Genomic DNA, 15,308 nt, shown 5'->3' on the forward strand with positions numbered 1-15,308 from the left:
AGGGGCTGTAGAAGCCGGACTTCATCTCGGCCGGAGGGACAGGCTCGATCGCACCCTTCCCCAGCAGGTTGGCAACCTCCGCACGCATGACGGGGGCGTTGGCCCCCGTCCATGGTATGGCGGACTCCCCTGAAGCGGGGAGGAGCCTGTGCGAACTGAATCGTGTAGCCTAGCCTGATGGTCTTCGCGGCCCAGCGGGACAGTCCCGGAAGCTGAAGCCAGGCTCCCAGGAACTGCACCAGCGGGGTCATTCGGACCACAGACATACCCAGGGTGGGGCAGCGAGGTAGCGTTACTGGCCCGGACGTGGGAGGCGTAGCGTCCCGGTGTGGGGGCGCGGTTAACTGCTGCGTCCTGACAGAGCTCCAGGGAAGGACGTGCGTTCCACTGGGGTCTGCTCTGAGAGGAGGCTGGCAACAGAGAGGGATGCGAGTGGCGGGACCCGGGGGTGGCGCACACTGTCATCGCCGGTCTCTGGCTGTCAGTTCTTTCTTTAACCCTCTCGAGTCGGCAATCACGCCGGCGTGATTGGCTTGCTATTTTTCTTATCAGTGCCAAAGAGACTCAAATAACTCTGTCGTTTTTTATCATTCAGGCAAGTGTTATACATCATTATAATCTGTTAAGTTTCTATTTTTTTTAGTACAGTCACAATAAAAAACAATTGTTGTGCTTTTTGCAAAATAAACATGATGCGCGATCTGCAGCCTCTCTGTCAAAGACGTTCATTCAGATAGTCTTCCGAAAATGACCTCTAGCTTATTAAAAACTAGTCTCACAAACATGAGCCATATGTCTAAAGAAACGCTGAAATGTCAGGTTTTAAACACTGTAAACCAAATCAAAAACACATAGTCTGTGTTTATGTAATCCGTTTGAAAGCAGAGCGATGCTAGTCATTCCTGAGCAGCTCATTATAGACTAATGTGACCACGCCCACTAAGCACGCGCTCTATTGAGATTCAAATACTGAGGTGACGCCCACAAACACATCAGCTCAAACAAACACATCGTGCAACAAGGTTGCTTTCTTTGTTTAAATAGCTCAAAATTACTGTCAGATGTAAGTAATTACCTTGACAAACTATACATCATTTAAAAGACCTAAGACTCAAGCTTCTATTTTTGACCTCTGATTTATTCTCAAAGACATATAGTGACCGTAATTTGTTAATATGTGTCAGGAGTTATAAATATGAAAACCGTGTCTGTACCTTCTAAAGATTGTAATACGAGCGCCAGCTGCTCTCATTCATAAAAAACTCTTCATATTTCATACTGGCAGCCAGAGGGCGCTCCGTGCACATGTAGTCCATATATAGCACGCATGAAAAAGATACCATGTGACATTGACATAAACAGCTTCCAGAAATCGCTCTAACATTCAGGCAGACAGGTTTGAAGATAATAAACACACAATCGCGACAATATATGGCTTATCTGTGGTATTTATACCATGTTGGGTGTTTTCACAATAGATTATATTTATAATGCAATGCTACTCGAGCTTTTATAATTATGCAGAATATTGTAAAATATATTTTCTGTCAGATTTTTTGATCCAAAGCCAAATGAGATAACATAAGGTTATTTAAAACATTTGACTTGTGATATAAAGTAAGTTTGGAGTAAAAACATGGTTTTAATCTCATTAGCTAATTGTTGTGTTTTAATAAATTGGTGTAATAAATCATAAATTATAGTTTAACCCTTTGACTGTCACCCCCCTTTTTGAGAATACACATGAAAATGCACTATCCAAACTTAAAGGGCTGTAATTCAAGAATGCTTTGGAATATAGACCAAAGTTTGGTCTCGTTTTAAAGACGACATTCTGCAGATTATTGCTGAAGTGAAAGCAATTCAAAATATGAAAGTATGAAATAGTTATGGAAGTTTAAATGTACTGTAAATGAAAAATACTGTACTAAATATTTTTTATTTCATATAAAATATATATTTTACAAAAAAGAATTTACTCTAAAATTACTATAAAATCAAAGCCATATGTCTAACCAATTTGTGTTCCAAATTTGAAGTTGATATCACAAAAATTGAAGTCCCCATGAGATTTTGTTTAGGGTGCTGTACCAAAAATAGCCACCGGGTGTCATTCAAATTCCATTTATTGTTGTTTTGATGCATTTTCCTGTAAATTTCTGTCCAAATATTACTTCCATCACAAAACAGTCACCAAATATGGACCCTTGAGACTCAGACCTTTCCGACAATATGCGTTTTGTCAAGATTGGAAAAGATTTTGAATATAAAGTAGTTAAAATAATTGTTGTAATATGAAACATGACGGCGCCCACTAGGGGAGGAGCCCACTAGAATAATTTAGAGTAACGTTTCCATGGCAACACAATGTCCGATTTCAAAACGGTTTTCACAGGATGAATTTTGAGTTTGTAAGCTTTCAAATGATACCTAATTTGTGATAATTACTTAAATATATGATATGAAAAAAGGCGATCAAAAAAAAGAGCACCAGGCGTCCCACCTGTGGGAACCACAGTGAACCGGGTCCACTCACCGTCACGCATATCGGCCAGGGTGAGCCATAGATGTCTCTCCTGGACCACAGCTGTGGACATCACCTGGCTCAGGGAGCGCGCGGTCACCTTCAGCGCCCGGAGAGCGAGGTCGGTGGCGGCACGCAACTCATCTCTGAGTCCTGGGTCAGCTCCACCCTTGTGCATGTCGCACAGCAACTTGGCCTGGTAGGCCTGAAGAGTTGCCATGGCATGCAAAGAAGCGGCGGCCTGCCCCGCAGATCTATAGGTCTTCGCCACCAGAGACGACGAAAACCTACAGGCTTTGGAGGGGTGCTTTGGGTCACCGTGCCAGGTGACCCCAAGAACCCCTGGTGAACCCCAGTGTACCCTTTAACCGCCGCCCCATCGAGGGCGGAGAAGGCGGAGGAGGTCGCGGGAAGACAACGGGTTCTTCCAGGACCGCGCAACCTCCTCATGCACTTCCGGGAAGAAAGGAATTGGAGGGGTGGCCGGACCGCGAGCGCTCAGGTCGGGGCGGAGGTTTTTCCTCTCCAACCCAAGCGTCGCGGCTGCCCGGGAGAGCATGGCTGTCAATTCTGGGTCCGACTCGGGCAATGCTGGCACACCCGAAGGTGGCAGCACAGCCGAATCATCATCCTCAGATGACTCCAGCCCACCTTGAGATGCGGCGATCGACATCTCTTCGTCTTCCGCGGCGCCAAACGAGACGGTCGGGACAGCAGGAGCCGGCCCTGATGTACTCGCCTGAACGCACGGCGGGTTCGGTGCATGAGAGGGGGGTGTGGGCCGAGGCATGAGCGTCGGAGCTTGATTCCACACCATCACCCTCAGATCACCCTGGCCACCAGCCAAAGTGCCGCCTCTCGTGGAGACCGCAGATTGGGGTGTGGCAGAGGGTACTCTCGCTCCGGCATCCGCACGAAGTTCACGGAGTCTCGATCGTAACACCGAGATGGCCATGTTCCCGCAGTGGGAACACGAGTCATCCACGAGCGCTGCCTGAGCGTGCTGAAAGCCCAAACACGTCAAACAGCGCTTGTGCCCATCAGAAGGCGGAAGAGACCGACCGCAGAAGTACCCAGAAGTACACGGGCGAGACATCCTGAAAAGGACGCGCCACGTGTAAGCTCTTTTATGAGAGGAAACCTCGCAGTCGATGCCAAAGCGCCCAGGGAAACACACACCAGCTGGATACAGATCACTGCACAGATCAGTAGGCAGGAAGTATGCGATCACTGGAACGTGCCGTCACACCAACACCGACTGGAAGGCTGCTCGTCTCGAAGAAGCTGACAGAGTCTCAGAAGGCTTGTGAGGAGTGAAGAGGTAGGTACTCTTGGCTCTGAAGCAGAAACGTAATGCGATATTGCCACGTATTTCCTTATATTCCCACGCGGTGGGGCGGAGTTACGAATGCAAATTCGGCATGCCCATGGCATTGGCACTGCCATTGGGCGCTGTTGAATTCTCGAAGATGATAGGCTTCTAAACGAAACCCCCATTCGTTAGTCACTAACGTTACATCGTAGTGACTGAACGAAAGGGAACGCGATTTTTCTTCAGTGAGGGGGAGAAGGAGGCGGGAAATATGAGGACGGATTACTACAGCGCTTGTATTGTTGCACTGAATGGCTATTAGCTGCGAGAAAACAGTGTCAGTCAATGTATTGGACAAAACAGTGACCATAAATGTAAAGAAACGAAGTTGCTTATTATATTTACCTAACAAGCAACCACATTTTTTTAAATAAGCCCAAAAAACCGCAACACACGACTTGCCAAAAAAAAGAAGCCCAGAGTCGCGTGTTATAAGCGGACTTGCCAGTTGCCAAGTCCGCGTATAACACGCGACTTTGGGCTTCTTTTTTTTGGTAATGGTCCTCACTTCGAGGAAGGTATGTATCATTGATGTATCTATTTTGCTCTATGGTGCTCTATGGTGGCATCAGCATTAAAGCTATGATGCTTTTGTTTCTCACTGACCCGGCTATCCACGAGCTCCCACAGATCATCTCAGGATAGTGGATTCTACGCTGCCTGAGATGATGATGCCTCTGCTTGTGAAGCATGCTCACTGGTTAGCCCGACCATTGAAGCACATTCACCCGTCAACAGCCGCTCAGCTTCACGGGCATTATCCTGGTTGCCAAACCCAAGGGTCTTAAATCTTGGGTCTCGCAATGTGGCCAGTGCAAGCACACAGATGGATTCAACATTACTGCACCGCTTGTTGATGTACTGCTGAAGAGCCATTCCTAAGGATGAAGCAGATGCATTTCTTGCATGGGCTGTTTTTTCTGCCACCTTGTGCTGAATCATCCTAATGATGGGGATGATCTTTGAAGCTGACACTCTCTTCTTCCCAGAGAGCTCTTTAGTGGCATACTTGAAGGGTGCCAGTACTTTCAGTAAGGCTTTCAGAAATTATGTTAAAATCAGCACTTGAAAGTGGCATGATGTCACTTGACAAACTAGCCAAAGCAGCACCAACAGGCTTTCTGAGGTCAATGGGTCTTTGCAGCATATCATGCGTGCTGTTCCACCTGGTGTCAACTTCCTGGAGAAGCTTCAGGGGCTGCCTGCCCATCCTTAATTGGGCAAGGATTAGCTTTTCAGTGGCATTAGTGCTGCTCCTGAAAAAAGACACCACTCTCCTAGCTCTTCTACGGAAGTCTGTCAACACCTCATGTTCTTCAATGGCCCTCTTAACAATGAGGTTGATGGTATGAGCAAAGCAATGGAGATGGCGTAGTCCCAGCTTCTGAATTCCTGACATAATATTGGCCGCATTTTCTGTCACCAAGGCAGCAACTGAACTAGTGAGTCCCCAGTCAGATATCAGATCTGACAAAGCCTCTTTGATTTTGTCAGCTGTATGTGATTTTGGGAACTTTGATACTCCCAGCATCACTGAGCCATAGTGAGGGAGGTCCACATATCAGCTGTGAGGCAGACAGATGGGATGTTCTGCAGATGTGCCATAGCCTTTTGCTTCTCCTCTTTGTATTCCTCTCTGACCGTTGTCTTAACAGTTTTCCGGGTTGGCAGAACATAGGTGGGGGTCCAACTTCACAAATGCTCTAAATCCCTCGTCTTCCACGATGGATCAAGGCTGCAAGTCCTTCACAACCATGTCGACAAGGGCCTCATCAAGCTCCTTCTTCCTTCCTAATAATACACAGTACAATTACCGTTCATTCATATTGGCAATTTGGCAGTGTAATTCAAAGGAACAAAGTAAGTAATTCAAAGTAAGCCCATGCAGTGTTTAACCAAGTAACAATAAATGTAATATTTTAATAAAGGTGCATTGGCAATACAAAATCTGTACACCCCATGGAGTTCAGATGGTTACAATATAGTGTAGATAGACACAATTCAAAAGTGTTTGTTTGGAGTTGGCCTGAAATCCAACATAGCCTATATGTATGCAATAAATATAATATAACAACCCACCCAACTAATAGATACTAAAATACAGAGGTGGGCAAAGGACCCAGATTTCATAAACAGAGGCTATATGAGACAAAACGTTGGATTTAAAAAGTAACAAGTGTATAAAGGTCATTGTGAAAGACATGAATATGAGAAATAGGCTTGGTTGACTTCTTCATATGCTAATCTGGTTGTTCTAGCAAATGGCTTTGAAACTTTGGCTATGCTATAGTGATTTTTTAATATATTTGTGATACTCAGTGTTCTTACACATGAAGAAATGAAATAGAATATGAAAACTTTAACTCCAAAAGGGTGACTTTTCTTGCATTTGAATTACTTTGTCATTCATTCTTTGTGGGGAGTAGCCTACATAATCTTTTTTGTCCCAAAGGAAATTTCTTTCATTATTAATATAAATTTTACCTTTTTCAGTTGGTGCAGACTGGTGGTGCTCTGTTGCTCTGGAGTCTCGTTGGCCAGAGCATTTGGATGTTTGGAGCGTAGATGCCGAAGCATTGACAGGGTACCCGCGGGATCTTAAAAAGTCTTAAATGTCTTTAAATTCAAAATCAAAATTTTAAGGCCTTAAAAAGTCTTAAATAATTTTAAACGGGTCTTAATTTTCCTATGTCCATGTAACGCCACCTCTTGCTCATTGAAATGCTCCCGCAGCGTTTTAGAGTGTGTGTCTGTGTGTGTGTTGTAGTTCGTTTTTTCCGCTAGTGAGAGACCAACATGCATCTTATATTGCAGCCAATCAGCTTTCATGTTATTGGCGCAAGGCTCTCTCGGATTGGACCACAGACACATCAAACGGATTTTATTCTTCAGTTGACAGTTATTCCAGTTCCGCGATCGTGAAAGCAAAGGCGAATCTTTCTTACCTGCCATCTCGCATAATGACCAAATAAAAGTATGATATGCCCGATAGCACTAAAAAAAGAGTTTAAAAAGCGATGTAAACCCCGAATTCATTCGCTACTGACACACGGACTGATGTCAGAATGGCCGTGGATTCTGTGCACGCGTTTGCCGCCTGTCAGCGCTCGCGTGAGTGTACCAAATCTAGGCTCATTACTGTAGGTCTTATGGTGCGTTCACACCGGACGCGATTCGCGCGAGTGATTTACATGTTAAGTCAATGCAGAGACGCGAAATGGCATTCTGCGGCGCGATTCGCGTGAATGAGGCGGCGAGATTCGCGCGATTCGCGCGATTGAGGCGGCGAGAAGGACGCGACTTGAGCGTTTTGAACGCGCGATTCGCGCGAATCGCGTGAATCGCGTGAATCGCGCGAAACGCTCAAGTTGAAAAATCTGAACTTTGGCGGATATTTCGCGCCGCGTTAACCAATCAGGAGCTTGCTCTAGTAGTGACAACAATGAAGAGAAAATCTGTATATTGATATCTGGTTCAGACAATATGATTATCACTGTGATAACATTAAATTACATGAAACACAACCCAGTCTCTTTTTGTTAAATGCAAGTTTATGTATGATCAATAATACAAAAGTATCAGTAATGTATAACAAGCTATACATGAAACAAAGCAACAATGCAGTCAAACATTCAAAGTCAGTGCTAGTAGGCTAACGTTACAACTGCAACGTACAGTTATAGCCTAAAAATATAAAGTAATGAAACTTATCTTTGCCCTCAGCCTAAACGATTTGCCAGGGAACAAATTATAGATCCATGAGACCAAAGATCGGCCGTTACAAGACGAATTATAGCTCGAGACACACCACAGAGACATCAGAGCCAGCGGGAGACGGCAGAAGGACTGGCCGAGGAAAGGTTGCCCTCGCCGGCTTTCACGTGCGCTGAGCGCGCTGTCCGCTGGAGCTCACAGCTCCGACAACGGCAGATAAAATGTTCAAATAGGCACTGTTTATGTAAATAAACCACAGATTTGAGCTTTAAACAACTACATTATCGACTGAAAAAGTCTTAAAACTACGTTTTGTCACACATTAACAGTAGATATGAACAAAAAAAAAGACATGTAAACACAGCCCATGTCAGCCATTTCTCAACGAGACGAGCTGCTGGCGGAAGCCCCGCCCATGACGCGAATTCGCATCTGTTGTGCAGTGAATGTCACACGGGGCGCGATTCGCGCGAGTAAACTCAAAATGTACACGCGTCCACCTTCGCGCGATTAGCGCGAATTATTCGCTCGAATCGCGTCCGGTGTGAACGCCACATAAAGTGAAAGCTACCCAATATAGCCTAGCCTATACCCCCTCCTGCCTGTGTCGTTAATATTAATCAAACAACAACAACGGGGAAAAACAAACAGTAGCCTACCTAAACTTAAAGCACTGTTTGTATCTGTAGTCTATATTTAAGTTGTATTTATTTGTCCTATTGTCAAACAAGATTCATGCATTTTGTTTGTTTTATTGCCATGTGTGACTATTGTGCATCTACCATAATGATATGGTAAATGTGGCATCCTAAAAAAATGCACATTTCTGAAAATGACCACCACAAAATCAGTAATTTTGATCTCACAAAAAATGTATATACATACACACACACACACACACAGGTGTTTTTGTGAAATGTGGGGACATTCCATAGGCGTAATGGTTTTTATTCTGTACAAACCGTATTTTCTATCCCCTTACACTGCCCCTGCCCCTAAACCTAGCCCTCACAGGAGACTGTGCAGTTCACTTTCTGTGAAAAAAAACTTGTTCTGTGTGATTTATAAGCATTTTGAAAAGTGAGGACATGGGGAACGTCCTCATATTTCACCCTCTTTTTGTAATACCTGTGTCATACCCATGTCATTATACACATTTGTGTCCTGATATTTCATGAAAACATGCCCACACACACACACACACACACACACACACTACCGGTCAAACGTTTGAGAACGGTAAGATTTTTAAAATGTTTTTAAAGAAGTCTCTTCTGCTCACCAAGGCTGCATTTATTTGATCCAAAATACAGCAAAAACAGTATTATTGTGAATTTCTTTTTTTCAATTTAAAATAACTATTTTATATTTCAATATATATTTTAAAATGCAATTTATTTCTGTTATTCAAAGCTGAATTTTCAGCATCATTACTCACATAATCCTTAAGAATCCTTTTTTAAAATTTCTATTTCAGATAAATGCTGTTCTTTAGAAATTTCTATCCATCAAAGAATCCTAAAAAAAATGTTTTACACAACTGTGTTCAACACTGATAATAATCATAAATGTTTGTTGATCATCAGATCCTCAAATGAGAATGATTAGTGAAGGATCATGTGACACTGAAGACTGGAGTAATGATGATAAATTCAGCTTTGATCACAGGAATAAATTAGACCTACACTTTACTATATATTCACATAGAGAACAGTCACAACAGAACTGTCACACAATATTACAGCTTTTTTGTATTTTTAATAACATAAATGCAGCATTGGTGAGCAGAATGTAAAAACATAAAAAAATATTACCGTTCTTAAACTTTTGACCGGTAGTGTGTTTGTATATTAATCCTGGTGGGATTGAGCTATGAGGAGGTGCAAGTTTACTAATACTTTGTTCAATTTGAATAAATGAATTTGCTTAGCAAGTAATTTTGTGATTCTGCATTTCCTTTTGTACGTTTTTTTTTTTAAATTGCGTGATATGTCTTAAATTTAATTCATAATGGTCTTGAAAAGGTCTTAAAAAGTCTTAAATTTGACTTGGTGAAACCTGCAGATACCCTGATTGAGGATGTGTTATTAGAATAAGATAAAGTTTGGTCACATATCATGCATGATACTTTGTTAGGAGTGTCGAGACTGAAGTGTTCCCACACTTGAGAACGTGGTCTCTTGCGTACATTCTCCATATCGAAATAAACACAACAATGTGAGCTGCTAACAACTGAGGACAGCGTTTACAAGCAGAAAACAAGTTTGTGGTTGAGGAAGGACTTTTATTAAATGTTTTTTGGGAACAGTGGTTGAGCTTGCAAGGTGTTTTAATTTACATTCAGACAACAGACATTCACACGTCATTGTTTTTAATAGTAGTACTTTAATTAACAACAATACACCAAGTTAAAAAAGCTATATACATATAGCTGTGACCGATATAATTATAATATTGCACTAAATGGATATCAGGTATGGGACAGCACAATGCTCCGGAACACTGTTTCGAAGCACTTTTATCTGCAGTATTAAGTGCTCGCCTCATCCCTTCACCCCCTGACATAAGAAGCCTGTAATAATTTGTATTAATATTCAACATGCAATAATTCAATTACAACCCCAAATCAGAAAAAGTTGGGACAGTATGGAAAACGCAAATAAATAAAAAAAGAAGTGATTTCTAAATTTACTTTGACTTGTATTTCATTGCAGACAATATGAACAAAATATTTCACGTTTTGTCTGGTCAACATCATGTAATTTGCAAATATGCATCCTTTCCTGTCATTCAGACCTGCAACACATTTAAAAAAAAGTTGGGACAGGAGCAATTTAGGGCTAGTAATGAGGTAAAATGGTTAAATAATGATGTGATTTGAAACAGGTCATGTCAACAGGTGATTGTAATTATGATTTGGTACGAAAGCAGCATCCAAGAAAGGTCTAATCCTTTAGGAGCAAAGATGGGCCGAGGATCGCCAGTTTGCCAACAAATGCGTGAGAAAATTATTGAAATGTTTAAAAACAATGTTCCTCAAAGAAAGATAGGAAGAGATTTGGATATTTCACATTCAACAGTGCATAACAAAATTGATTCAAGAAATCTGGAGGAATTTCAGTGCGTAAAGGACAAGGGCGCAAGCCTAAGCTGAACAACCGGAATCTCCGATCCCTCAGGCGGCACTGCATCAAGAATCGTCATTTATCTATAAGCGATATCACCACATGGGCTCAGGACTACTTTGGCAAACCTTTGTCAAGTACCACAATACGTAGTTACATCCACAAATGCCAGTTAAAACTGTACTGTGCCAAAAGGAAGCCCTATGTTAACAGTGTCCAGAAGCGCCGTCGACTTCTCTGGGCTCGGAGGCATCTGGGATGGACCATCACACAGTGGAAACGTGTACTGTGGTCAGATGAATCAGTATTTCAGGTATTTTTTGGGAGGAATGGATGCTGTGTGCTCCGGACCAAAGAAGAAAAGGATCATCCAGACTGTTACCAGCGACAAGTCCAAAAGCCAGGGTCTGTCATGGTATGGGGTTGTGTCAGTGCCCTTGGCAAAGGTAACTTGCACTTCTGTGAAGGCACCATTAATGCTGAAAAGTACATAGAGATTTTGGAGCATAATATGCTGCCTTCAAGAAGACATCTTTTCCAGGGACGTCCATGCATATTTCAACAAGACAATGCAAAACCACATTCTGCACACATTACAAAGTCCTGGCTGCGGAGGAAGAGGGTGCGGGTACTTGACTGGCCTGCCTGCTAGAGGTGGGCAGATTGATACTAATATCGATAATATCGATACCAACGTTGGTATCGGTATTGATTGATACCAACGTGAAAATATCGATACTTAGGTTTCAGTTTCTCACGTTTTGCGACCTGGCCGTGTTTGTCAAAATGCTGCTGCTGTCACAGAGCAGAGCAAGCTCTCAAGAGTGCTGCTCGTGCTCGACACTGCTCTCCTCCCCCTCTCCTGTGTTGTACCATCACGTGACTCACCACTAGCGCTACCACCAGCAGTCAGGCGCGTGCGCCGCTCAGCCGCGCATTTCTAACAGCAGTCAGTCAGAGGCGGAGAATGGCAGCAGAGAGAAAGAGGAGCGTTGTATGTAAAACTTTGTCACTTTGTTTATTTAAGAAAAAAATCCTGAAAAGAAATGCACTAAAGAGGAGAAACATTTTTTGTTAACATGCTACTTGAAAAGAGAATTTGTTTTTACATTTTTTATATTTGTGAAGTAATCATTTTGTAACTTTGTTTATTTAAATAAAACAGAAGTAACCAAAAGTTGTTTCTGAACAAAAGCTTTTGTAGTACTGATTAATAACCCAAAATGCAAATCACAAAAACTAATTAAAAGTCATGAAAATTCATTTAGATTTAGGTTGAAGACGCATCCACCTTAATTATTAAAAAGTATCGATATTGGTATCGGTATCGGCGATACTGGCCCTGTATTTACTTGGTATCGGATCGATACCAAATCTAGCGGTATCGCACACCTCTACTGCCTGCAGTCCCGACCTGTCTCCAATAGAGAATGTGTGGCGCATTTTGAAGCGCAAAATGCGACAACGAAGACCCCGTACTGTTGCCCACCTTAAGACTTGTTTGCAGGAAGAATGGGACAAAATTACACCTGAAACACTTCATCACTTGGTGTCTTCAGTCCCTAAACGTCTTTTAAGTGTTGTGAAAAGAAATGGCAACATTACAAAGTGGTAAATGCTTTACTGTCCCAACTTTTTTTTAAATGTGTTGCAGGTGTGAATGACAGGAAAGGACGCATATTTACAAATGACATGAAGTTGACCAGACAAAACATGAAATATTTTGTGTTCATATTGTCTGCAATGAAATACAAGTCAAAGTAAATTTAGAAATCACTTTTTTTTTTTTTGCGTTTTCCATACTGTCCCAACTTTTTCTGATTTGGGTTTGTAAATAATTATGAAGAAAATAAATAATTTCACTATCGACAAATATGACAACATTATTTGTAAAATCCCTATTGACACACTTTCACTGTTGTGTTCTGACCTACCCAAAACCCAGGACAGAGCGGCTGAGTAAATGTGGTCTGGACTCTGTGGATGAGGGTCATTGTGTCAGAGACGCTGTAGAAGGACAGAATCCCTGCACTGTGATCCACATACACTCCTATTCTACAGGAGCTGGAGACTACAGGGAGTTCAGTCTTTATCTTATTGTGACAGAATGTGTAATGGGATTTAGAGCAGAACAATCTCCAGGACAGATCATTTAATCCAAAGGAGCAATCTCCACCCCGTCCCTTTCTTCTGATGATCTTATATGACACTGATATAGTCACCTCGCCACTCCACTCGACCTCCCAGTAACAGCGTCCACACACACCCTTTCCACACAATACCTGAGGCCAACAAGCAAATCTGTCTGGATGATCAGGATACGGCTGCTCTGTGTGAGAGTAAGTAGCCACTGTTTTGTCCTCAGACAGATGAATATGTTTATTCACTGTGTTTATATCCAGAGTGAACTGACGGGAATCTGATGAAGATTAAAACACAAAATCATTTAATTTAAATCTGTTTCTCAGTTTGTACATGCATTGTATGAGTTCAGTTCATTATATAGTGTGTAAAAACTATATGAAATGTATATTTATTTTCTCTTTCATTGATTTAATTTGTTGCTAAAACTGCAACATTATTACAATCTAATATAACCTTTTCATGAAAGTATGTTGTCTTCTTATTCAAAAGTATTCAATATTCAAAATACTGAATATTGTTTTGTATATTATTAAGATGTATGATACTCCATGACAAACAGCACATTGTGTCTCAAATTTAGCAGACTGAAAGTGAAGCTCTATAGCAGAGGTGCCTTTAAAAAATAATTAAAAAAATAATAATAATAATAAAAAAATAATAATAATTAAAAAAAAATATATATATATATATATGCAAAAATAAGGCAAAATCCTTAACTAAAACCGACAGTCATGATGTGTTTAACTTTGCTAAAACTATATATGAAGTTAGTATTGTGAATACATATCTTGGTTTAATAATCTGATTCTGAATTTAATTATGTATATTATCACATTCTGTGTGTGTTAGTGACTTACACTGTAAGAACTCCTCCCTAGTCTTGGGTTCATTATTGGGAATAATGTTTATGTATGTTACTAGGAAAATAAACAGAATTAATAAGAACAATTCTAATAATTATACAAAAAAGTAGGTCATATTTTAGAATACTGTGCTGTCATTAATGAATAACTACACAGGAACAAATAAGTAATGGTATATTAACATTCAAACTAATATTAACTACTGATTAATAACTTACTAATAGTGCTCAGTTGATGGTGGTAGTTCACTATTAGCTAATCAATAACTAAAAATTTTTTCCATACCTCCCAGAGGACTACTAAGAAATACTATATACAGGTACATAATTGATGTGAATAATGTATACAATAATTCTAAAGTGAAGATCATGGTAACCCACTAGTAAGGACTCAAGTGTTAGTACATCATTCTAATCATTTGGATTGTCATTGCAAGCTTTTCATTTTTTTGTAAGGTTTTGTATAGTCATTCCTTCTGATGGATTTGTAACACTTGAGTCATTACTAGTGGGCTTCCTTAATAATTCCTTTAGAAGGATGTAGTAACACTTGAGTCATTACTATCCAAAAACCTGAAAAGCTCAGAATGACTTTAAAGACGTCACACTCCACATCTCCAGGTCCAGCGTAACTGAGAGCAGGACGAGCTGTTTGGACTTTTGTCTTTTTCAGTTTCTCCACCACCTCAGACAGCATAGTATTTTTACCTAAAGCAGGTCTTGAAGTGAAGGTCTGTCTGCACTGAGGGCAGCTGTAAACTCTCTTCTGATCTTCTTGATTCCAGCAGTCTGTAATGCAGCTCATGCAGTAACTGTGTCCACAGGGGATGGTCACTGGATCCTTCAGTAGATCCAGACAGACCGAACAGCTGAACTGATCCCGAGCCACTGAAATGCTGGCTTCTGCCATTTTACTGCACACAGATCCATACAGCAGCTTATCTACACTTAGGTTTCGTTTTCCCTGAAATAGTGTCCAGGTGTTTAAGAGAAACATGCAAAACAGGTATGCCTGGTATGACTCATTTGTATTTTAGTGTAGATAATAAAGAACATCCATAGGTATCAGTCTGATGCTGAAGCCAGGACTGGAGTAGACTTTGCTAAGAGCCTCGTCATTAACAGACATTTAATAAGCCAAAGCAATTTTTAAATTTACTGTTAGAGTACATTATTAAGTTATATAAATTAGAGGAACAGTAACACTTTTTTTATAGTAGCTCCTTGGTTGTTGCCCATATTCTGGATTTATCTGCTTGCCTGTGTGTGTGATAGTATATTTTATTAATAAACTGTGTTTCTAAACTTTTGAGGGCACTATTTTAATGCATGTTAAAGTATCATGATACCCTGTTTTAGCCTGGTTGTTCACACCTCAGAGTTAGAAAAAGCTCAAGAGATGGGCATGTAAAGGTGTGGAAAAGTGGGAGTGTAGAGGGGGGAAGAGGGTAGCAGGTCTGTGTTTTATTGGTTGTTGTCTAACCAATAAAACACAGACCTGCTACACACTCATACAGACACGTAGATGTAGAGGGTATGCACGTGACCGGAGAGATTGTGGTTACG

At 41.3% G+C, this 15,308-nt stretch overlaps 1 protein-coding gene across 1 annotated transcript; it reads right to left on the reverse strand.

Moving 5' to 3' along the window:
• Window positions 1–5,625: 5,625 nt before the first annotated feature.
• Window positions 5,626–14,652, reverse strand: LOC307128571 (tripartite motif-containing protein 16-like; the record flags this gene model as incomplete). Its single annotated transcript, XM_079820482.1, has 4 exons — window positions 5,626–5,687; window positions 12,666–13,154; window positions 13,738–13,797; window positions 14,316–14,652. The coding sequence occupies 4 exons, from the start codon at window positions 14,650–14,652 to the stop codon at window positions 5,626–5,628; spliced, it is 948 nt and encodes a 315-aa protein (XP_079676608.1).
• Between the last annotated feature and the right edge of the window lie 656 nt (window positions 14,653–15,308).

Source organism: Gobio gobio, assembly GCF_949357685.1.
Source record: "Gobio gobio genome assembly, chromosome: 6".
NCBI lineage: Eukaryota > Metazoa > Chordata > Actinopteri > Cypriniformes > Gobionidae > Gobio > Gobio gobio.